We start from the raw sequence: 25,127 nt of genomic DNA on the forward strand, positions 1-25,127 counted from the left end.
TAAGCACGGTTTAGACTCTCATGTTTGAGATTTTTCCGTGCATTTCAGTGAATGTGTAGGAAAATTAATATGGAAAGGTGAAGGATGGAAAGAAAGTCTTTGTTTTCATTATGGCCAGTTTCAGCGGTTAATGATAAAACTTGATCTGATCTATCAGGAACTTGTCTGACGGATAAACTATAACTTTTGTTTTCAAAGGTCTCGGAAAGCAATATTTGGCAAAAATTATAGGCACCCTTTAGGCAGATGGCATTATCTATTAGCTAATTAACTAAACAGTAAAACCACAAACTTCATTTCCCAACCATTTTCATATACAACCACGCTTCCTCTCACAATTCTTTTTGGCAGATGCGATGGCCATAAGATCCAGTAACGTACTACAGCATCTTACATCAGGCTTATCCGAACAAGGAAGAAAAAATCACAAACAATATATTTGATTACAATCATGAGATGAAATGGAATAGTTCTGGCAACTCGCCGACCGAACGTACCAACTATTTGATATCTACAGATACTTAATATTCACAAACTGTATTGTGTAACATCAGTATGAAGATATCGACAGATCACTGAGTTATTTGTCTTAAATATCCTTCTTAGTTCTGTAGTAAACGTATTGCATTTATCAGTATTTTTACTACGACATGTCACGATGTTTTGTATTTAATAGCTCGTAAGTTCTTGTGTGAAACTATATTGTAACTAATTTGTATACTCCAGCATGGGAATGGTATATTAGATGTAAGAGTTCATGTAGCTCTTGGCACGATTTTAAGCGTTTCACTTGTGATTGTGAATAGAAAAAAGACGCTCGCATTACTCCAGTCACTAATTTAATATGAGAATCTTTTAGTCCTTAACAACATTATCAATTCCAAAAGGTGAGAACGCCACGGCTCAAACAAAGCAGTTAAACGTGACATAAAGTCGACAACACACCGCATGCGCCAAAGTCCTTTGTGAAACAACGTATTCACCTTTTATTAGGGTAACAACCCAAAGGAGGGCTGTAACACCTGTACACCGACACTGACACTTCGACACTCCGATACTCTGACACTAAGTGTACCTGCAAACTGCAGACTAAACAGTCGGCCGATAGTTGGCAGATGGCGACTTTTTTTAAAAGGAAATCTTGATTTCAAAGTTTACAGTCGGTTTGATACAACTTAATACCTGATCTTTGTAATGTGCGTACTACAATTCGTTTTCATACTGATCCATGAGCCCAAACAAACTATACTCAATACTGAATTCTTTATTAGCCTTCCGTACCTATGTTAAACAGATGGTAAGTATATTTTACAGTCTAGAAACAATATGGACCCTTTAGGACACAGTTTAAAGAAGTTGGAGTTTATCATATATTTTCGTTTCATATTTAAGTTCACATAGTTTATCACTAATTTCACAGTTTATTAACTATCGGGCGACTTAAAGTTTGCAGTGTGCGGGTCTAACTCCAGGACACATTACAACAGTGCTCGGTGGAATTGCGTAAAGTATCAATGCGTTGGCTCATTGTTCACCGGAGTACACTTTTGGGAATGTTTCGGCTTTTTAGCCATCGATATCGAGTGGCATTTGACATATTGGAAGTCGTTTCACTTCGCCTTATATTGTCGTTTTTGGTTCGGCTCAAAGTGTATGTAACTTGGTTGGTTTTATGTTTTAGACAGGTATTGCGCGTGTTTTTGCTGTAATATGGTTTTGTTAAATACTCGGTAGAAGTCGCTTTGTGTTTGTTTTCGTAGGACAAGTTTGTTTCATTAGCAACGGATATATTTTTGTATTTAAAACAATTATTTTACAATAGCAAAATCATATCTGTCTCAGCACCAGAAATCAGTACATTTTTTCTGTGTGTATCAATACAATGTCACAGCTAACCAGCTTAACAAGAGCTTAACAAATTATCACATTCAGTTATGAAATTCGGTTAGAATCCGATTTGTTGCTTTAATTAAAGCAACATATCGAATGAAAGCTTTTAAATTACCTGTGCCATTGTGCACTGTGGTGCACTTAACGACAGAAGGAGCGATAAGTGAGCCTAATGATTGCAAGTGAGCTATGAAAATTGCATTATGCTGGTAATTTTAATGGCTTTTATGACACACTCTGTGGCTGGATTTGAAGGCATTTTTGATAGAGCATTTTTACTGTGTTAATGAAATGTGGCAATGAAAAATTATTAAGTATAAGGTTTACTGATGAACGGATATATTTTTGTATTTAAAACAATTATTTTACAATAGCAAAATCATATCTGTCTCAGCACCAGAAATCAGTACATTGTTTCTGTGTGTATCAATACAATGTCACAGCTAACCAGCTTAACAAGAGCTTAACAAATTATCACAGTCAGTTATGATATTCTGTTAGAATCCGATTTGTTGCTTTAAGCCTAAAGCAACATATCGAATGGAAGCTTTTAAATTACCTGTGCCATTGTGCACTGTGGTGCACTTAACGACTGAAGGAGCGATAAGTGAGCCTAATGATTGCAAGTGAGCTATGAAAATTGCACTATGCTGGTAATTATAATGGCTTCTATTAAACAATCTGTAGTTGGATTTGAAAGCGTTTTCGATAGAGCATTAACACAGTAAAAATGCAATGAAAAAATATTCTAAGGTCTACTGATGAGCTACTTTTTGAAATGTAACAAAATTATATCTTTAAAATCTTTATGATATGGTTGTTGTATGTGATGTATGTTTTCGATGTCTGTATTTTACACGAGCCAAAGATTGATCAGTATTCTTATACACCATTCTGATACACTAAAAACGTAGTGTTAAATGATTTATTTGGACAAACATCATAATTTACAAAGTGCATATTTTAGGCATGTGATGATACATTTCTATATTTAGTACCTGTTGGATTTAGATTAGATAATTATAATCTTTCTTGTTGATGTCATTTACGGAACACTCTGATACTTAGTTGTGCCAAAACCAACTACGCAGTGTATGTATGACATCTCTAATTTGTTATTGAATATGCTAAGATTTGTGATTCAAGGTCTGTATTCGTTACATCTCTTCTTGGAAATCCGTATTTTGGTAACATTTGGCGTTACTTAGTTCAAATAGACTGTATGTAACTCTTCAGCCATCAAATCAAAAATATCACCAGGATCACTCATATAAAAACGTAAATGAAAATCCGGTTTTATTTGGTTTGTATTTTCCGGCCGGAATTTACAATGGGAGTAACAAATTAAAATCTTTTTTGATTCCCGAAAAAAATGCATGACATATTTGACTACTTACCTACTACAAAGAGAGACATAATATACTGAAATCGTGCTTTCTATAGGCGCGTACGCACGTACGAACACGAACATAGCGAACACAAACACCAGACCCGAACATTTGGTTCGTACGTATGGACGGCATATTCGAACACGAACGCAAACATAGTTTGAGTCGAGTTCGCGAACAACAGTCGTGAACTCTATCTTAGTAGCCATGACGGCGCCGTTGGAAGTGGTCGATTGTGAAGTTATTAAAGCGCTTCGAACACCGTCCATACAGAACACACTACAAGGATCGCCGCGAACATGTTTGACGAACAGAGTGTTCGATGTTCGATAGTGGTACGCACGTGCGAACCAAGTTGTTGCATATCATGTAACGCAACAAATTTGTTCGTACGTGCGTACGCTTATGGATACAAGATACAACATATTTATGTGAATTTAAATACAAAAGTTGTTTGTTGTTTTTTTGTCAATTATGTTTGAAACAGACCTTTAAAATCTTAACTTAGCTACATAGGTACGTATAATAAATGCGTTACCATAGCAACGTACTGCGTATCAGATACATCAATGCAATCGACAGTCTTTGTACCACAGTCTTTGTTCAACTAAACTAGTCTGAGCATTGTGATGAGGATTCTAAAGATTGTTACAACTTCCACCACCAACAAGAGTTACATTATTCTTGCTTAGATTTTATTGTTAAGAATTGAAAAAGAAAATCTTTCAAGGTTGAGCTTATCCCATCAATTGTAGTAATGACTGCACCGAAGATGCAATTTTATGAGTAGGTACTTATTTTCTTTTTTTGGCCTAAGGTTTTTAACAGAATTCTCAAAAGGAGGAGGTTTTCAAAACAGATCTTTGCATGATTTCTTTTGAGAAAAATAAAAGGCACCAAGGCGAAGGCTCTAGCAGATTTCTTCCTGTAAAAGCAACTCCAACAACCCTACATTTCCTATGTACTTATTTAATAAATAGGGAACCACCTACGTGAGGTATTCCAAGTACCATAAAGTCTACATTACCGCTCATTTACCGACTATCATAATAATCTAGAGGGTGCGCCAACCCGCTCTAAATTACAATCAGAGCATTACGTGCCGCTCACCACTACAATTGAAACTAGTGATTGATTGCGTTTCTCTATAATAACATAACTTTCGCCTCAAAACACTATTACTTAACAAATAAAGGCGATGCACGCAAACGGTGTTGTGAAAATAAGGGCACGCTGCAAACTTTTAGTCGGCCGATGGGTTGTTTGCGCTCATGAATCAGTAGGAAGGTGAAGCAGTACGCACATTACATATATCAGGTATTTAGCCGCAGTAAAGACGACTGAATGAAAACCTTGAATGAAATCAAGACTTTCTTGAAAAAAAAGCTTTGGCAACCATTGAATTCACTGTCGACCATTGTTTATCCACAGTGTGCTCTTAGCCTGTACCTATACTATAAGCCTTTATAATCAAAATAATCTACGGTAACCATAAATTACTAAGTTCTTAATCTACATTAAAATCGCGGTTGAACTTTTCGTTCCGAAATTGGACAGCGAAGTAAAAGTTCAGTCATTGTGTGTCGGGATGTCAGGAAACACACACGCCTTTTAAAATGGACAGTTAATTTTTCCCGTGCCACGGGCGGAAACGGAACTTTTTTGTTTCTTTTTTCAGCTGATATTCAGTCGCATTTTGTTGAGATTGGAACCTGGGAATGATAATGCTTGTAATGATGATATACGCTAGGGCTTTTGAATATAAAATGAGTTTATTCCTGGGATTTTGATGAAATATGTATATGTCAATACAATACTGGATATTTACTTTTATAACAACTTAAGAGTTATAAAGGATCGAATCTAGCCGGGAAATGTCTACATTCTGCATTCACAAGACGAAATAGAAAATAAAATTATGTAGGTATGACGAGCTATAACGTGTTGAGTAACAGCCTCGTAATTAATTTGCCAAAATACTTAATCTGTGTAAGTATATGTCACCCATCGATGACAAACAGATTACTTTTTAAAGGAAACTCGTAAAATATCCAGCATACCACGCGTCTTCCCAAAATTCTTTCTTTGTCACTCAAAAAGGGAAAAACAACGGAATCCTTATATAAGATTTCTGTCCATTATTGATGTCTGATTCTATTAAATTCCTTTAAACTAGTGTATTGTGTCATTGACGAATGGGACACACAAATCCATTTACAAGAATTTGTTTAATTTGTCAGGTGCTGGAACATGCGTTAGCGCTTTTTTATGAAGCCTAAGCATTTTCTGGATCATATAAATTCAAAATGCAAAAAGTATTCAGGAAAAACTAGAATTAAAAAATAAAACTATTAGGTCACCCCCACACCAGCGCTCTCGCGCATTCACGCGACAGTTCTCAGCTCCCGTGTGAAGCACACGCTCGGAAAATTCTAGTAGAATGGAAACCTATCCGACATACACACACGTACGCAATCCATTCCGCAATAAAGCCCACTGTAGGCCTATTTTTAGCACCAAACGAAAAGGTCAATTAAAATGTTTCCAAAATGTTTGACGTGTCGTATAAACAAATCTATTAAAAGGACTCGTGAATGCGTGAAGAGGAATTTGTATCGTCAGTTCTCTTTGTATCGTTTTATGGTTAACTGAAGCTTTCTAGGTGAGTGTGGCTGCGAGCAAAATTATTGGGAAACGGATTAGTGAGCTGAGGACCGAGTGGTTTGTACGCGGACTGTATCGGGGGGATTTAATAGTTGTATAAAGCCGATGTCTCTCGGTTGCGTAAAGTATGAAGTTTCTCGCAAAATATCATGGTAAAACGTGCAACTAAAATCAATATCACATTCTGTTTCTCGCACGTCTTAATAATCTTATTAGGAGAGTAATATAAGACTTATAAGAATCGACATCTCTGAAATAATAACACTATACGAATAACTCATGCATGTAAATATTCTTTTAAGGACACGGCACAGAATGCACATTATTATCAGATTAACAAACACGTAGTATCTTCCTTATGCTGAATGCAATTACAAACTTAGTTCTAGCCTAAACGTAACACCCAGCAGTCGTCAGACTATATCCAGGAGCATACTAATACCTACTAAGCTGCTTCTAGTTAGTAGCACTAACTTCGGAGATAAGACTTGTGAATAAGCAGAATGAGCTGACTCATACAAGTACAATGTTCAGACCATAGACATACTCAGTACTGTAGAGGTTGATACACCAAGTAATGCTGGCCGAAAAGTAATTTAAATAATGGAAGTATAAGAAAAAGGTAAGGTAACTTCGCATGCATAAAGTGTGTACTAAGTATGAATGTAGATGGATGGAGAGGAATAGGAAGACCTAAGAAAAGATGGATGGATTGCCTGAAAGATGAAATGAATAGGAAGGGAGTGAGTGTCAGTATGACGAGTGATAGGGGAGAATGGAAGAGTATGACATATTGCGCCGACCCCAAATAAAATTGGGAACAAGGCAGGAGGAAGAAGAAGAAGAAGAAAAAGGTAAAGTAAATGGATATTGAGTATTTTTTTTCATATACCCTCTGTATAATAGTTGAAAGTTTAAGAAATCTTTGTTTTCCGAAACGCTACTGCTGGGTTACGTCTTCCCCAGTAATCCCTCATCTCATCAGTAAAAGAATCATTAATGAGCGTAAATGTTCAAGCAGTTCACTTCATTTCAAGTAGAATCAGATTTCCATATTTAATTCAATCCGATGCATCGACAGATGCAATTCGATTCAGATAAAGCGAGGAATTCACGAGTAATTTCGATAATTAAAATTGCAAAATGAAGCGTTTTTTGTTTTCGTGATTACTTCTGTTAATAAGTACTTATTTTAAATAAAGTTTACATTTTCTCGAGTGTAATTACTTTAATTTCATTTTCGTGGAAATACAATTTTCATGTTTACACAGTTTTCTTTTCATAAAAGTGGCATATTTCAGCTGCTATGTGATATTATATTAAATGTACATTTAAATTATTTATTTATTTTATTATATATGTCGGAGACGGTCAATAGTACGGACACTATACGAGACGCAAGCGCGCCATCTGGTGGTGCTTTTAGTGAAATAACATTTTGGCGCGCTTGGCAGAGTCGTGGTGGTCAGCGTGGCGTCGACGGAGCTCAGTCTTCGTTGAGTCGTCGTGTTGCACACATCTCGAAACTGCCCTACGTCACGTCTAGTGTACCTAGTGTTATTGCATATTGTAAAGTGTGTAAAGTGTCTTTCGCAATTAAAGTGTAAAGGTTCTTCTAACCTAACAGACAGACATGTGTTGCTGGGGAGTTTGTTCCGCCACTTCTTCTCCCCAGCCAAAACACATAGGAAGTGGCGAAGGGCGGGCGTTTTGGGGGCTGTCCTTTGTTCTGACTAATTTGAATAAACGTTTTTGAGTTTTGAGTTCTTTTGAGTTATCTCTTTGTACAATTACCCTAACTGATGTCGGACAACAATAGTGCCATCCTGATGTTTCACCCCCCAATCCGACATCAGAAGTGGGATATAATCCGAATGCCCACATGTGTTAAGGATTGCCATGCCCACGTGTTCAAAAAGTGAAAAAGTGATGTGCTCGTTTGGAGTGATGTGTGGCGGCCGATGGCGGATTAGTTTCGAGAGAATTCGCCACGTGAAGACAAACTTTCTGGATTTCTGAGTGTACGATAGGCACATGCTGAATACCATGTTTTCCAGTAGGCAGAAAACAAAATACGGAAACATCAAAATTTTATATGGAGGTTATAGTAGAAAATTAATGAAGAATTTCAGCGAAGGTACAAGTATGGTAACCACGGTTATGGTAATGGTATCGATTTCCATTATGACATGTCAAACTAGTTATTGAAGGTACGCTAGAAAATTAACCGATTTACCTTCTCATTTTCATTTTTCAACAATGACGGTGATTATTGTGCAATATGGCGACAAAATGGAGCATCCCAGCTGAAATCGGAGCCTGACGTGCGATCGTGAGGTCGGAGTGTTGGTGCTCCTGCATCTCCGTGGTGTCTTTGAACGTGAAGCCTTGCTGAACTGCGCGCCATAGCGATGTGCGCATCGTCATGCGCTAAGAGTGGAAACACGGTGAGACCGATCCATTTTTGCTTTATGTTGAGGTTATTTGTCTTACGACATTCATAAACTTGAGAGGCAGTTTCAGTCTCGTTGATTGCGCTCCCACTGCGCTTATTATTAGTGGAATCGTAGATAATCAGAGTCAGAAACCGTGAACCTAGGTTTTATCCCAGAGTTGAAAATTATTAGTTACCCGATCTTATCAATATCCTAAAGTTAGAATAATTCAGTTTCTGCTTCATTGATTGATTTAATTGTGCGTCAGACTAAATTAGATCCTAAGTTTAAAGGTGCGTTTAAGATTATTGATGTGTTAGACGGGGATAGATGCCTACCAAAGGCACTTGACTCTGTAGGAAAGATAACCGATCACCAAGTACCCAAGAATTAGTCATAGTTGATGACGGTGGTAGTGAAACCAATTTCGATTAAGAATGGCATGTGTACTCATACTCGAACCTCGGGACCGCATCTCATGTGGTGTAACATGGGACGATGGGTCAGAACTAGAGACCGCACCTCATGTGGTGTAACATGTGGCGATGGGTCTGAGAAATCGTTGGTGCGATTTCTAATCTGTGTTGGTGCACAGGTTGGACGAGTTGAGTATGCATTGCCCTTGAAAACCAGCTCAGATTTGTGATGATGATTTTGCTTTGTTTAACTTGTTGATCGGGCCTCTTTCTAATGTTGTAAAAAACCCTGACGACAGGGAATTGATTATTGATGATAACCGTAGCTATAATGGTTATGTTTACCAAAAAAAGTTTGAAAGTCTGACCAGCAATTGGATCTTTCTTTGATTTCGCGCTTAGCAACTAACGTATCTAGTTTCTTCATTCAAATGGTGATTGCTATTCTTAAATCGAGATGGTCTAGTACTGACACATACGTTGTCAATATTTAATCGGTTGCCTAAGCACCTTCTATTTCTGGTTAAGGGAAGCCTCTGGTTAAGAGAAGCCTCCGGTTAGGAGAAGCCTCTGGTTAAGGGAAGCCTCTGGTAAAGAGAAGTCCCTAGTGAAGGGAACCCTAGTTAAGGGAACCTGGTTGAGGGAACCCTCTATTTATGAAAGGTCCCTGGTTAAGGGAGCATCCTAGTCTTAACAAATGTTTTAACAAAGTTTCACAATAGCTGAGCTTGATGATATGGTCAGGAGTGGCCGAGGCAAACGTACTGTGCTGTGTTTGTGTTGTTGCAGATTAAACCTACGAGGACGTGGTCTACGCAGGATGGCCGTGTCGGAGACGGTCAATAGTACGGACACTATACGAGACGCAAGCGCGCCATCTGGTGGTGCTTTTAGTGAAATAACATTTTGGCGCGCTTGGCAGAGTCGTGGTGGTCAGCGTGGCGTCGACGGAGCTCAGTCTTCGTTGAGTCGTCGTGTTGCACACATCTCGAAACTGCCCTACGTCACGTCTAGTGTACCTAGTGTTATTGCATATTGTAAAGTGTGTAAAGTGTCTTTCGCAATTAAAGTGTAAAGGTTCTTCTAACCTAACAGACAGACATGTGTTGCTGGGGAGTTTGTTCCGCCACTTCTTCTCCCCAGCCAAAACACATAGGAAGTGGCGAAGGGCGGGCGTTTTGGGGGCTGTCCTTTGTTCTGACTAATTTGAATAAACGTTTTTGAGTTTTGAGTTCTTTTGAGTTATCTCTTTGTACAATTACCCTAACTGATGTCGGACAACAATAGTGCCATCCTGATGTTTCACCCCCCAATCCGACATATATATATAATCTCAGATTATTGCACATGTTTTGTCCACATCTTCATATAATGTGGACTTATTACAGCTTAAGGATTAAGCAAACTTTTTTCAAATACGCCTGCTACCACAATAGATATACTTGCGTACCTGTACCTAAATAATTTAATGTGTATATTATCTAGAAGCTAGAAGACAGCCGTAACGTAAGTATAACTGCATCATCCTCCGAGCCTTTTCCCAATCATGTTGGGGTCGGCTTCCAGTCTAACCGGATTCAGCTGAGTACCAGTGGTTTACAAGAAGCGACTGCCTATCTGACCTCCTCAACCCAGTTACCCGGGCAACCCGATACCCCTTGATTAGGCTGGTGTCAGACTTACTGGCTTCTGACTACTCGTAACGTAAGTATAAGTGCACAGGTGGCAAATTCATGGCTCATGGTTTAGTTGGCAGTAAACGGGTGTTAAATACTTGAAGCGGATGAGACCGTAAAATATGTGCTTACTAATAACTATAACTATAATAACCGGTAATAACTTCGACCATCCGAATCCATTAGAGATGTGTTAAGGGGTATGCTTTGTTCTCTTTACTGCGATTTTCCATTAGATTAATTAATATTTTTTCCCTGTTTGTTAGTTTCTTTGTTGCTAGTATAATATTAACAACTCTATTCTCGAAGTTTTAAAGGTAGTTTTCCGTAGTGAACATCGGAATTTTAATTAGTGCAATTAATTCATTGAATGAATACTAATAACTTTTTTATAGTAACTGAAAGCATGAGTTATATAAGGCTAATTTTTCAGCTGAAGTACATGTTTGTTTGTTTGCTCGAACACGGTAATCTCAGGAACTACAGATCCGATTTGCAAAATAAATACAGAGCGAGCCTATAAGTTTAATATAAGTAACTTTGTGTCCGAATGCGTGAATTAGTTTCCAAGCAGCAGCAGACGCTCCGCACTATGATAAATAATCTACGTATAAAAATTCCTGGCCAAAAGCAGGTGGTCACAGCCCATAAATTGAGTCAATATATCACCTTAAGACTTCGTAATACCCTCGCCGATTAAAATATAAGGATTAGACCGACTGCAGGTCGCAGGTGGCACTTCGATAGCCGATGGTCCCGGCTGGTCCCGGGTGGACCCGGGTCTTACCGTATACCGGGTATTACGGACATAAACCTGATATTAGGACCAACAAAACATACTTTACGATGTCTGTTATGTCTGTAACAATGACAATTATTTTACATACTTATGTACAATAGAAGCTTTGTATGTTGACAAGGGAATATTGAAAAAAAACTTAACATGTTAATTTGACTAAAGGTCATAATTATAACATTGTAATTTGACTATTTGTTCGGATATTGGTTGACTTGTACCTAAATACATGATTATTATTTTCGAGTGTATTATTCTTTTATATATTTTTTTTCTCTATGTTTCTGTTATTAAAAAAATACATACCTAATAAGGCATGTACCTATACGATCCCATTTCCAGATGCGATCCAACAACGGCCTTACGAAATGTAAGGTGGAAAAAACACAAACATGAAATAACATTCACCTAACTAACATCTCCAATCTCCAACACTATATTTACGTTCCCCATAATATCATAAAGTGGTATGCACATAGTAAGTAAAGCATTCATAATGGCAGAGTACGTGCAGCGCTTTAATCGGATTAAAGCAGTTAATAGCGCTGTAACATGCTTGCTGCAAGGAGCTGTGTTACCTGCTATCGACTTGAATTTACCAATGTGATGTTCATTTCTACTAAGCCCTGATATACAGGGAGATTCAAAGCCGCGGTCGATTTTGTGATTCCGATTTAAAACACGGACAGGATACGAAGAAATATGCGTAGGTAAGTACGTACGTTTTCTTCAAATGGTTTAGTATTTTTTAATTCAGTTCGTAAGAAGACAATTTAAAGTGGTTTATTGAATACATTTAAAAATATAATTCCATTCACCTTGTCTTGAAATTAGATACACTATCTATGTTTGTTTCATTTTGTTTGAACAGGCTACCATCTGAACTACTGATCTCGGAACTCGGAACTACTGGTCCGATTTACAGAAATCTTTCAGCGTTAGTCAGATATAGGTACTAAATGATCAAGCCTATAGACTATTAATCAGGGTGCCGAAGCCATTCATTAAAGGCTCGGACGAAACCGCGGGGAGAAAGAAGCTGGTTGATTACATGCAGGTACTTGATACTTACAATCTTGCCACAGATTACCTTAATAGTTAGGTACTTTGATCTTACTCCGAATACAATAATAATTACTCCAGCATATAACATGGTACATAACACTAAAATCTCTCAATTTCCTACTACGATAAAGACATAAAACGATATACAAATAGTAATAATTAGAGCTTACTATGTTTAGATTAATAGTGGCAACCTCTAGAAAGGCCATGGCAGTGTCGCGAGCTTTGGACCACCGCCAATGTTATAATAGCACTCACTATCTGATCCGATTCTATAGATAACGAGGAAATTCAATTATTTTTTACGGTTTAGAAAACATTGAATTGAGAATATTTGTTTTAAGTGGTATGAATGGGTTAAAAAATGTTTGGAGAACGGACTGTAAGAGAGAATTTAATCACACACACTGTTCACAGACAGAGCGCTTTTCCCATTGGTTAAATAAGATATGAAAAAAAAAATACTCTGAGGTAAGTAATGCATATAGACGTTTGTAAAACAAAAGATAAAGAAGCAGAAGAAGAAGACTGGAAGACAACCCCAACCTAGTTGGGAAAAGGGTCAGAAAATGATGATTACTATGACCTAAATTAATGTCTAAAAATGTCCCCTTGAAAAAAATTTAAGCTAAAATCTACCTAAGCACCAAGTCACAATACAAATAACCGTTTTGCAATACCGAATAATATTTCTAAGTATGTAAATATGAATAAGAAGTTGCCAATATGCCTTGTTTATAGTAAACAGAGTAGTGACCTAGTTTTGTTTTAATTTATGGCTTATAGTTATACAGATGAGGTCCCTGGCCGGGCACACTGATGTTCAGCTACACAGATATAATAAATTGCTCGGCAGCTCATTCATCAAAATCTCTGCTGAAGGAATCATTGAACAGGATCTTGGAGAACTTCTAAAGACCAGCTACAGTAATTAACATGCATCTAAAATTGTTTTAATAAAATGTTATTTTTTTTATAAAACTGTAACTACTTACTAACAAATCATGTAAGTAAGTAACTTTGAAAACTACAATTTTTCTGTAAGAAATAAAAAGCCTTTTTATTTTATTTAAATTGCAGGAGTATACGCAAGTTAGTTATGCTATGCATATTCATCGCTAAACTTAAAGTGAATTTGGAATTATAAAATTCAAAATTCGATTTCAAAACGTAACCTTCACTTACAGCAAAAACAAAAGAAAATAAACGATACCAAAACCTCTACAATCACAGTTTGAACAAAGACATTTTCAGTACAAAATTCTCCAATCTCGTGGAAAAGGAAAATCCAATCTTTTAAACAAAATAAAACTTACCTTTATATCATAATCGGTGAACACAGAAGCGCTTGGAAGTCAAAAACACTATCTTCTTCCTTCAGTTAAAGTTCAGTTCACAAGAAAATTCTACACAAATGAGTTCACTACACTACACCGTCTATTGGTTCGTGAATGTACGGACTGATGAACTGAGGCACTTTGAATGACTGAAACTAAGCACTGATACACTACTGATCGTCTCACCTATTATAAAGTCCAGATACGGTCGCACCTGCAACAAAAATATGTATTAAGTTTAATAGTTTAAAAGCTGAGAATTCGTCGTTTGAAATGGTTGTTGAAATAAAAAAAATATATGAACATGAGCTAGTGACATGAAAGTTTTTTTTTTAATGCAGGTAAGATTGTTTTGAGTTGTGATGTGTGTAGACTGATATTGTATGCAAGAAAACGAGCACAGTGCGAAATAGAAAAAACAAAAGTTAAAATGAAGGCTAATGTAATTTAACCAAACAAATGTAACCCACAAACATATACTGAAACTATAAATAATATGAAACAAAAATGACATCCATGATCGATTGTTTGTCAATTTTATTCAAAATGGTCTAAAATTGCTCGAAAAACGTGTTGGTTTTGATTTCTAAGCAGAACCTAAATCTAGGATTACTTTCCGAACGTGCTATTCGCAGAAACATTAATAATATATTTTTAGACAATAAAAATGATGAAGGGGTTCAGTCACGCAATGGTTGCTATTCGCACAACCTAATCATGTAACTTCTACAGAAATCCAGATCAATTTCGTTTGACATTACTTATTTCCCAAGAATGGCAGAGGCATACGAGTTTTGGATTACCATAATGATATTCCATGGTGAGTTTGCAAGCGGTCGTGTTATGAAGAAGTGATCAATACACAACACCTATCGATATACAATTTGGGTGTATATGCGATTGTTTACCGCTCAGGCTGGACTGCGGACGTGACTAAGCCAGTTTCCAAGAGGAACATATCTCGGCTCTGCAATCACATCGCCCGCTCCCTCGGACCGTATTATCATTCGTACAAAAGCCCTCTCTACGTAATAGCCGACGATCAACATCTAGAGGAATTTTTGCAAAAATTTCGCCATCAATCTTCCCCTGTGCAAAAAGCCGGCAGGACTAGACACTTGATTTATCTATTTGAATATTAGCTCGCCACGTCGTTGGGCCGTATCGTATCATAATACGCATTCCAGTCGCGAACTATTTTCTTTCATAACGCGTTATGTATTGTTTTTATTATTGGCAGCCATTAGTAAAAATTCAGGTCACAACAGCGACAAACGTATGTGGAGTGAGTTTTGTGATAAATTGGATTCGGAAAATGATGGGGGATTTTTCGTGAAAAAAGCACGCAGTGACTAACGAGATAAAATGTATGTTAACTACGTAGGTGTAGGTAACAGATCGGTGTTTAAATTAGCGTAGTGATCGAGTAGCGCCGAGTGGCGCCGAGTGGGGCCGACGAGTCTAGTGGTGCAGGCCCGCGCGGTGAGAACGAGCGTCAAAATAATAAAATAACACCATTATTGATGGGATAGATCGATTTAGTTGACGTTATTCGAAAAAATATAAAGAGCACAAGTTAACATTTGAATTGTTTGTGAATATCCGATTGTCTAACAGCTAATTAACACACCAGAGTTAATTTAAATGACAACTGGCAAACGACTGCATAAACTAGACATTATAAATTCAACTGATTCAACGCCTCTGTTTAATCAATACATTTTCACATTGTAAAATCCTGTTGTAGTAGGTAACCCATTTTAGAAGGGTGAAAACCACTAACCGCTATAATTTCAGTCATTTCCGTTCATCCATTCAACGAAGCGACCGCTCTTACATCACCGGCTCATAGTTCCTTTAATTTAATACAGATTTTAATTAAATTGTGCAGGTATCCAACGCCTATGCCTAGGCAAAAGGGAAATTAAAAACAGGTTTTGCTCACGTTACGCTATACAGCTAAATGGTTTTTACTGAACGATTCATATATGTACCTATACAGGTAACTTCGCGTAGGATATGATTGCGTGGAAACCAATTACCTATGATAGCAATACATAATACATTAATTTTAAAAAATCATCAATAACTTTATTTTTTATCAAAAATATTAGGTATATTTTTAGTACAGTACCTCAAAGATTGTCGTTCAAAAGAGAAAACAGTTTCATAGGTACATACCTATTATTTACAATACGTATCTATTAAATCCAAATTATCGATAAACCTAAGTGTCATTATTTGCAAATAAATTATTTCTGTTCCTATGTCTATTGATAAGTCCAAAAATAGAATATGGACATACATAGTCAATTTTATCCAGGTTAATAAGATTCTTATCCAAAGAGCTCCGAGGACTATGCGCAACAACTTATAATAAAACGATTATCCGATTACCTATTCTGCGCATTCTATTTTGCTGATCAATATAAACATATAAGGCTTCATAAAACCTGGCTAGGTCGCCTGTAATTAGCTTAGACTAACATAATTGTAGCCTAACACTTTGACATTTTATGTACCAGTCTAGGGCTACATTCGTCTGCATTTTAATTAGGTACTGAAAAACACAATGTATGAACATGTAATCAAATTAATACAGAATTGTGGCCTGCTTTATATCGAAACAATAATGTGTTTATTTACACTGTTCAAATTGCTATTTGTGCGGTTACACCCGATAAACAACGTTGTTTAAACACTACGATTAATTCGGTCAAATTACTATCATTTTTGCAGACTGAATAGCACGTGTAATTATATCAGCTACAGTAGGAAATATTCGCAAGTCGTTCATTGTTATGTCTGGCACACGACGCATCACACGTCACAATGTCATTTAATGAAAACTATTCGTCTGAAGAATCTACACGTCATCTCTATAAAACGCAAGGTCGAATTTTATTTAACGTAACATTTTAGAATAATACTTTACACCTACATGCCTAGTTACAGAAGTGCATAAACCATGCACCGATGACCATCATAAACGTTAGCTTAGAAATCACTTTGTACTTTAACAGTGATTTCTAAGCTAACGTTTCATGTGTGAACGGTTGACTTGAGCAAACGTCACTCTAATTCAGACCTTCAGTAGAGATGAAAATGTTCCTTTACAAGCAACTCTTTTCTTCCAAAATCCGTGTTCTGGGTGTGCGGTTAAGTCGTTGAGATGTGACCACCTCGACAGTGTCTCAGCATCGGTGACGCCGGCCACAGTGGGCACATAATTGATTGGGGTCGAGGCGACACAAGTGGGCCGAGAGGCAGTTTCCTAACTAGCTTTGTAGTAGCAAGCCCCGGGAGCAATTAGGCGGAAGAGGGAAATTGCATCTCTTGGGGATAGCTCACAAATTGCCCCAAACGTCAGCAACTCCCCAACTGAAATGACAATTTACCTTTGACTATTAGTTTTCCGGAATTCGCAAGTGGGCATTTCTGAGTGTCAGTGCTTTACTTTCGAAGTCGGCGGCTACATGTTGGCTTACATACCCTACTTGTAAGTTACAGCGAGCTCGACGTCAGCGAGGCTCTCCTACACATTTGCAGAATGAATAATGCCAACAGTGTTGCAAATTAGTTTAGTAATAAACCTACAATAGCTAACGGAATAGTTGATAATTGTTTGTCGTTTTATGATTTATGAAGCAGTCAACACGTTTACTCGTATCATAAATAAAATTACATGCAAACTGCGAATTAGATTATGTTAGTAAACAAGTTTTATAATTAGATTCGTGTGAGTAATGCTCACGAACAATATTTTTCTATGAAATCTCGCGGCGCCCGGCATTTGTACCTAACAATACGTATCACCAAATGATATGTTTAAGTACATAAATGATTCTAAAAAGTCGCCGTCTCCCCCCTGCCCATGCGATGTTAATTTACCTTTAAGATATCAAGAACCAAATAACGCAGTTTCAATATGATCGAGAACATTAATCTGAATATATTCTAGTAAAGTGAGAAGAGAGGCTGTAGATAGCAATACCCGCAACACGATGCCTCGTGCCAAATACCTGCCACATTGACAGACCTGAGACTGGATCTTTAGCGAATCCTTCAAATTCTGCATATACCTAACTCTACGAATGTTTAGTACGTATACGAGAAATGTTTCTGATTTTTATTTTATAAATCTTTTTTTTCATCCGTAAATATATGACTTTTATTTTGATGTAAAATTAAGATAAGAAAATATACGTTTGTCACAGTTAGCAAATGATGATGAGAGAGTACTGCATATTTTGTTTGTCATCAAGTAAGATATAATTATTTTGGGCGTGAAGATTGACCGACACAACCCGAAAACGCACCGAAAAGAAAATGGATGTTCCATGAAAATATACAGTCGCGCTACAACTCTCATTTCGCATTTCTCATTTCGAGTCTAAAAGATACTCGGTGTTTGACATAGCGACGACATTTTTAATGAGATATTTCTGTGGAACTATTTAGTTAAAACATATTTTCATATGTAATTCTAAGCACCGAATTGTAATTAGTTAGCTAGCTGCTAGGAAACGTGTCAGCCTCCCAGCACATTCATTTATCAAACGAACAAACGATGACAGTGCTCCTGCTCTCGAAAGTAGAATTTCAGTTCACTACAGACATTTAAATGTTCAGACATTATATCTCTGATATTTGTAAAATATTTTGTTACTGAAAGATGTGTGCCGCGGTCGACACTTGGCATCAGGCCAGTGCTTTTGCTGTTTTCTCCCTCATGACATCTCCTATAAGATAAAACGAAGCGCAGTCTTTGCGTCTCGAAATCCATTATAAAATTAATGACATTTATAATAATGCCCCTTTTTACCTTCCAATACGAAAGACATTTTTTTACGTTTCTTATTCTCTTAGCTTCGCATTATTTCGGCTGCCATTAGAGAGCTTACGCATGCCTGTTTCTATTTAGTTACAGCCTTAAGGAAGACGCGGAAAATATTCAATAATTTTCACTTACCCGAGCAATTTCATTTTATTTGTTTCAAACGTGATTTTCAAAATCTAACCGAATTTTGAATACAATTTGCGGTAATAGGCGCGCGCCCGAGAAGGTTCTTTCGTGGATTAGGATGCGTACGATAATAAATTAAAAACTACTAAGAGATGAATGAAAAATGCACAAGTGTGAAGTGTAACATGTGCAGCGTGCGGTGTGATGTCGCGTCGCGTACCTTGTCGCGAGTTCGCGAGCGCAGCGATGCAGCGGTGCAGCGAGAGAGCGCAGGGCGACGCGACCCGCCCGCGTGCCTCCGAGCGACTGCCGCCCGGGCCGGCGCCGCGCGCGCCCCGCCCGCGCCACGCGCGCGCCACGCACCGCCTGCACCGGCAGCGACCGCGCCACCGCACGCTCACTACCTACCCTCGTCCGAGCCGCAGCGGGCTCACGCACCACGCGATTATCGATGTGTTCTGTGAGATGTGTCGCGCGGACCGGGCCCCGCGGGGCGCGGCACGCACCGCGGGGGGCGCCGGTCCTGCGCGCTGCGTCACGCATCTGTCTCGAGGATTTCTTGCGTGCTCCCGCAGCCCGCCATCTGCAGAGACGTGCTCGCCGGGCCGCGAGGAGCGCCGCCCTCTCATTGCGTCGGTGTTAATGCCCTCCGCGAAACTCTTCACATTACATCCGTTAAGCTCAATAGAGCTGAATTATTAGATATTTGCCGTTCCATCCTATCAAGGTCATATTTTTCATTTACACTGAAAACTGCTTGCGTTTGCAGGAAAATGTAGATAAGTTTTCTAGGAAAAGCAAGGAAATGTTATGTTTTCCCTGTTTTACTATGAATTTATATAAAGTGTCTTCTGCTAACGCAACCAATGTAAATACTATAATTCAATGAAATTATTTATGAAAGGAAAAGCTGTCTCTGTGCTTTCTCACATATCGTGGAAGCCACGTGTTCTCAAGCCGGCACATGTGTGTGTACGACGTATACGTGCTATTATGGATTTCATATTTGTACATTTTATTAAAACCACATGGCTAATTAACAAAGACCTAATCTTAAAGGTGATATTATGCTATTCGGTGAAGTGGATTCTGTTTTCCTATTGATTGTTTGAGCGAAGTGACGTGGAGAAGGCTGCGAAGCGCTGTAGCCAGCAAGCAGCGAACATCAATCACCGCGGAATCAATTCGTAGGAACCGACGATATATTTGTTATTCAGGCGATGCTTCCCTCGAGACGAGATACACTACGTTGGATTATAAAATAATTGCATACGTAGGTGGTCGGATGATCTGAAGGCGATGGATAACTCATAAAATGCGATTAATAAGCAATCAGGCAGATATTTCTTTAATGCTACGAGCAAACTTTTGACGTTGGAACTGTATCAATTGAGATCAACAGTTTTCATCGCAACAAAGATAAACTAGATAATACAGATAGTTTCTGCTTAATTTAGATATCCTAATCATCATTATTACTTCTAAAAATTTATTCATAAACATTTTTTTATGGCAACGATAAAAGATGGGAAGTAATGACAGACTTTTTAATTAATTAAAAGTAACACTAAACTAAATCTTATTAAATCGAGCTTTCCTAAACTGTACCTAATAATCCGCATAATAAAGCCCAAAAAACTATCTCAGCCAACCTATCACACTTTATTGACGACCTTCCACTATCACACTATCACAAGTTTCCCCTTGACAAAATAAGGAAGGAAGCGAATATTTTATAGGGATACGTTATTGAAATTAATGTTGCACCTCTCCATTCACGCTGATCTGATGAAAAATGTCTGTAGATAGATAATATTACACGTACAACGATATGGCGCCCTCATCGGCCCAGTAATTGAGTTATAGTCTCCAAGAATTCTAGTTAGCGAGATTGCTATGTTCCGAGTTCCTCACCTGACAAAACGAACATTCCACTAAGTTTAGTTCGCTTCACATGTTGATAACTGTGTAATTATAGTAATTAACGAGTTTGTAATGTTAGCAATCGAATTAGAATGTCGATTTATTTTCATTATACGAAAATGAATTCGTTACTTTTACGGTGCCTGCTGAAGTTTTCGAATGAAACAAACTACTTTTTGAAAAATATTGCTACATGGAAGTCGAATGAAACTTTTCAGTCAACGATAATATTTTGCTACAAGGAAATCGAACCCACGACGTTTTTAAGGGCTATGCTTGGGTTAGCTGGATTATTATTTTAATCAACAGCCCGCCCCGGCTGTGTCCTCAAGATGTATGCACTCTGACTATTGGTGAAAATAGCATGAAAATCCGTGAAGTAATTTTAATTTTGTTTCAAAACTATACAAGTGTAACGGTTATTAATCATGTAAGTTTTTCGTAGTTCTACGCTAGGTAAGAGTCAAGATGTAACAAAGATTCAAGTTTGTAAAAGCCAAAATCCGCTCTGACAGGACTTTAGTATGGAACTTATTTTTCCGGATTCACGTTAGGAATGTATGGGACAGCGGCAGACAGCAACGGCATTCGCGCGTATAATGTTTGTGATTGTAACTTCAGCTGAATTTAAACAATAGGTACTTCCTCTTTGAACATAAATAGAGTGAGTTTCGTAATGAAACGTACATAGGTACCTAAGTGTAGCTTTCGTTCCAGGGATCATATTACTAGTAGATAGGATCCAAAATCAATTCATTACAGAAAGTCAATTCGAGTTTGTTTAGACAAAAAATCAAATGAGAATAATTGCCCATATAGTATTCTGATCATTTTTTTGTTTGCTTAGTTGAGTCTCAGAAACTACTGGGCTATTACAAAAAAATACAATGGTATCTGCAGGTATTTTCACTGGTTGTGGGTAGAAACTAGTAATATATGATAGGCCTCTGTAAGTCGTTACCCGTCCTTCGCCATCCAGCAGCCGCATTCAATCTTGATGTGCAAACATTGTGAACAATAGCTCAATCAAACTGCTTAAGCCATTACGAAGAAATAACGTTCCAGACCTATGCAAATTGTTAGGATACAAACCGTTGTTGTAGCAATAACAATAATGTTACTAAAGATTTTGTGGCAAAAATGTTGATTTACTTTTTCTATGCTGCACTACTGTGCATGTTAGTTATTAATGTAACTTTTGGGCAGTACTTAAGTTATTTTTTTTAGTTCTACGTCAACTCTTTTAAGATATAAATCTTATTTTAAGATATAAATATAAAGTTGAGATAAAGTTTAGTTCATACAAAGTGTGCTGCATAAACAGAACATTTACTATCGTTTCATCGCAAGCCGCCCAACAAAATGAGATAAGATGAGACATCAAACAAGTTGAGCATCATTCTAGTTTCAAAACTAACAACAGGAGCCAGCGAGCGCACACAACTTGTCAGAGATAAGTTAGCAGTTACCTAGACATGAGTTCCGGGTGAAAATATTAAAGGACTAAAACACAAGAGCAACGCAAAACTTTGCATATATTTCTCTCTTTGTGACGACGAACAAAGGATTAGACTTAGAAAATTTCACATAATAACGAGGTAAAGCGCGACTTTCGCAATGAATTTCACTGAGCTTTTTGGACTTTCTTTTTCTTCTCTTTTTTCTTTTCAGCAGCGGCGGGCAAAGGCGGGCCTTTGTATCGCACCGTTAAATGCACTATTCGCTCAGCCTCTCTGACGCCACTAAGCCGAGCGCCCGACACCGTGGCGTAATGACCGGCACCGTGGCCTCGCCGGCGAACAACAATATAGGAGGTATGGGCTCACTGGGCCCTGGCAACGGACATGCTAAGCAGCGTTGTGCTTGACCGTCTGACCCGTAGTAATCGTAAGAATATGCCCCGCAGAAAAATGGATCAGAAGTCCAATGTGATCGTAAAATTGTCATCGGATATGGTATACTATCATTCCCTGTTGACACGCGCAATATTTCAGTCAATCCTTCGGCAATGTCTTTGTCACATAGACCTTCCATGAGCATCGCTTCTTGGCCGACCACCCACGCGCACATACAATGTTTACTATTTGGCACCACTTCTATAGAAGTTAAACCCCGTGTCCAATCACAACGATCACAAAGTTCATTGCAGGAGAACTTGAAATTCAAGTTGCCTTTGTGCCAAAACCAAAACGGCCGACAGTATTCCATATATATTTTATTGCAATATCCGAATCCAAGACAACGCATAGCATCAATTTTTGATGCTGGAAGTGCCGGGCAGAACAATTTGACAGCATTAGCGCACAACACTCCGAGAGACACCGTTATGATGACATAATCAGCAGGAAATTCATCACCATCAGTAGTGCATACTGTAGCTCGATAACCTTCTTTTTGTGATGTTCCCCAATAAATACAGTTAACCGGCTTGCAATAGCGGATAGCTCCTTCTGGTATTTGACGTAGTAACGGAGCTAGTATGCCTACCAATCCCAGAGGAACTCGTACCTCGCCGCCGGGCATGTTCATGAAGCAGCCGATATGATCGGCGCACAGCATCGCCGTGTCATCCCCACACCGCGCACTGAGCATGTGCGAGAGCCCGAACATTATTCTAGCCGCGTCATGTTGTTGATCGTCCGGATACTCGTGCAGTTCTTGTTGAATTCGCAGACTCATAAAATTGATTAAAGAGCCTGCCTGTTTATTACCACCGAGACAGTATATTTGCGCCGCTTCCTGTTCAATCTGACGAAATTTGTGATATGCAGATATTGTAGGAGGGAACGGCATTTTACCGGTGACTATCCTGTTGAAGAGACCACGAGGATGCTCAGCGCCAGGCACACCAGGGCGAGGTGGATCTTCTGTGGCTGACATCGTGTAAATGGGATGAGTGTAAGTATTGTCTGGTTTCCAATGAGATCCTAATTCTGCAACGATGTCTCCAAGCCAGCAGGAATGTATCCGACCTCCGGGTCTGGAAATAATTTATTTTGTATAACTCTTCACATATAATATAGGTTTCTAATTTTTTATGTAGATATGTGGTACAAACCTTTCATACGCTTCTAGCACTACGATGTTGTTGATGCCTCGCTGCGAGAGGCGCGCAGCAGCCGACAGGCCGGCCATGCCCGCGCCTATGATGACAACGCGAGGCTCCGCGTAACATTTGCTTGCGTCGCAAGGGTCCACTGCGCACAACGCTCGATCCTCTAAATTTGGTCCGCAATCAAAAACTGCGGCTGGACTTTTGTAGTCTTTCGTTGTTTTCCTATAATTCACATAAGTATATGACGTCTATCTATATCTTATAATCTACTTTTCACTAGATTTCATCTTATTGTATCGCGTTGGTCTACACAATAACACTTTGGCATCGGATCAGGCTAAAACGTGCCAGAAACAGTGGTGTGCCTGGGTTTCTTAAGTGAATGAAGCTCAAATGTCGGGGTGCATTCTGTTTCGAATTATGAGTTTTATAATACATAGTGAACCAATATAAGAGCCAAGCTATATACCTATATTTGCTTCAAAAGCAAAATATTGGGAAAGCCCTAAGGGTGACTTACCATCGAATCGATATCTTCTGCCATTGCTTTATGATTTTACATAAACTACTAAGAATTTTCATATGTACAAGATAGATACAAATGTGTTTGTTTGTTCAATTCAATTTACATGTCGGAATATTAAAGTTTGAAAATTTGAGTTGACAGAGAAATATAAGATGTCAGAATTGAATTTTTCATAGAGTATTACGTTATTTCTTTTTTGGAATATGAAAAAGTTTAACTGTAGAATTTTGTGATTGCTTGGTTGGTTTGTCTTACTCATAAAGTTGAAAAGACCGCTTACGCCATTGTATTAATCAGTTTCTATTCTCAACAACGCATGTGCAGCGGCATTTAACAGCATTCTGGCGACTGCAGGCGAGGGTCGGGCTATCCATCATTGGATCATCCGGATATTCCTGTCGTGAATCGTACTTTGCCGTGACGGACAGTTTCTGATACACGACGCTTTAGCAAATGCTAACACACGGCAATTAATTTCAACTATAATTTGCTGTCAGAGTTATACCAGTATCGTAGTAAGTGGACATGTTAATGTGTACCATGTAGGTACCTATGTACATCGAAATATCATGAAGCAGGCAGTGCTGACAATAATGTAGGTACCTGCTTTCATTCATGTCATCAACGAGCTTTTCGATTTTATAAGCGTAACTAATTAATCTAGGAATTAAAATAGTCGAATTCCTGACTTACAATATGGACCTTATATAAACGATATGATTTACTACAGGTAACCAATTTTAACTCACCTTTACAATTTTCACCAACCTCACCTTCTCTCAAAGTTCAAACTTGGAGCAACTTACCACAACAATAAAAACATTTGTTCAAAACTTTACCGCTGAATATAAATCTACTATACACAGCTAATGTGTAAAGTAACGCGTTCATTGTGAAATACCAAGCGAAACGGTTAATGTTTTATTTGGCAGGCCAGGGGAGCATTTTGGCGCCGCCTTGATTTTTCTACTTTATTTTTGCGGCGCACTA

The 25,127-nt window shown here is 38.2% G+C and overlaps 2 protein-coding genes across 5 annotated transcripts in view; both read right to left on the reverse strand.

Annotated features, from left to right (window-relative positions):
* The window catches only part of LOC110371064 (inactive dipeptidyl peptidase 10), a 108,040-nt gene extending 88,967 nt beyond the window's left edge, over positions 1–19,073 (reverse strand). For 2 of the 4 annotated variants that reach the window (XM_064035166.1, XM_064035167.1), the window contains exons 1-2: positions 18,640–19,073; positions 13,647–13,881 (exon numbers count right to left, since the gene is read on the reverse strand). The gene's annotated coding sequence lies outside the window, so the exon portion shown is untranslated. The remainder of the gene's footprint in view (positions 1–13,646; positions 13,882–18,639) is intronic. The other 2 variants (XM_064035169.1, XM_064035168.1) reach the window with 2 other exon arrangements.
* A 3,000-nt stretch (positions 19,074–22,073) lies between these two features.
* LOC110371072 (peroxisomal N(1)-acetyl-spermine/spermidine oxidase) lies at positions 22,074–24,302 on the reverse strand. The gene is given in 4 exon segments (XM_021327161.3): positions 22,074–22,332; positions 22,335–23,536; positions 23,615–23,833; positions 24,132–24,302. Coding segments are annotated over 4 exon segments (1,635 nt in total). The 5' UTR covers positions 24,194–24,302; the 3' UTR covers positions 22,074–22,180.
* Positions 24,303–25,127: the final 825 nt, after the last annotated feature.

This window comes from Helicoverpa armigera, chromosome 6 (genome assembly GCF_030705265.1).
Source record: "Helicoverpa armigera isolate CAAS_96S chromosome 6, ASM3070526v1, whole genome shotgun sequence".
Classification (NCBI taxonomy): Eukaryota; Metazoa; Arthropoda; class Insecta; order Lepidoptera; family Noctuidae; genus Helicoverpa; species Helicoverpa armigera.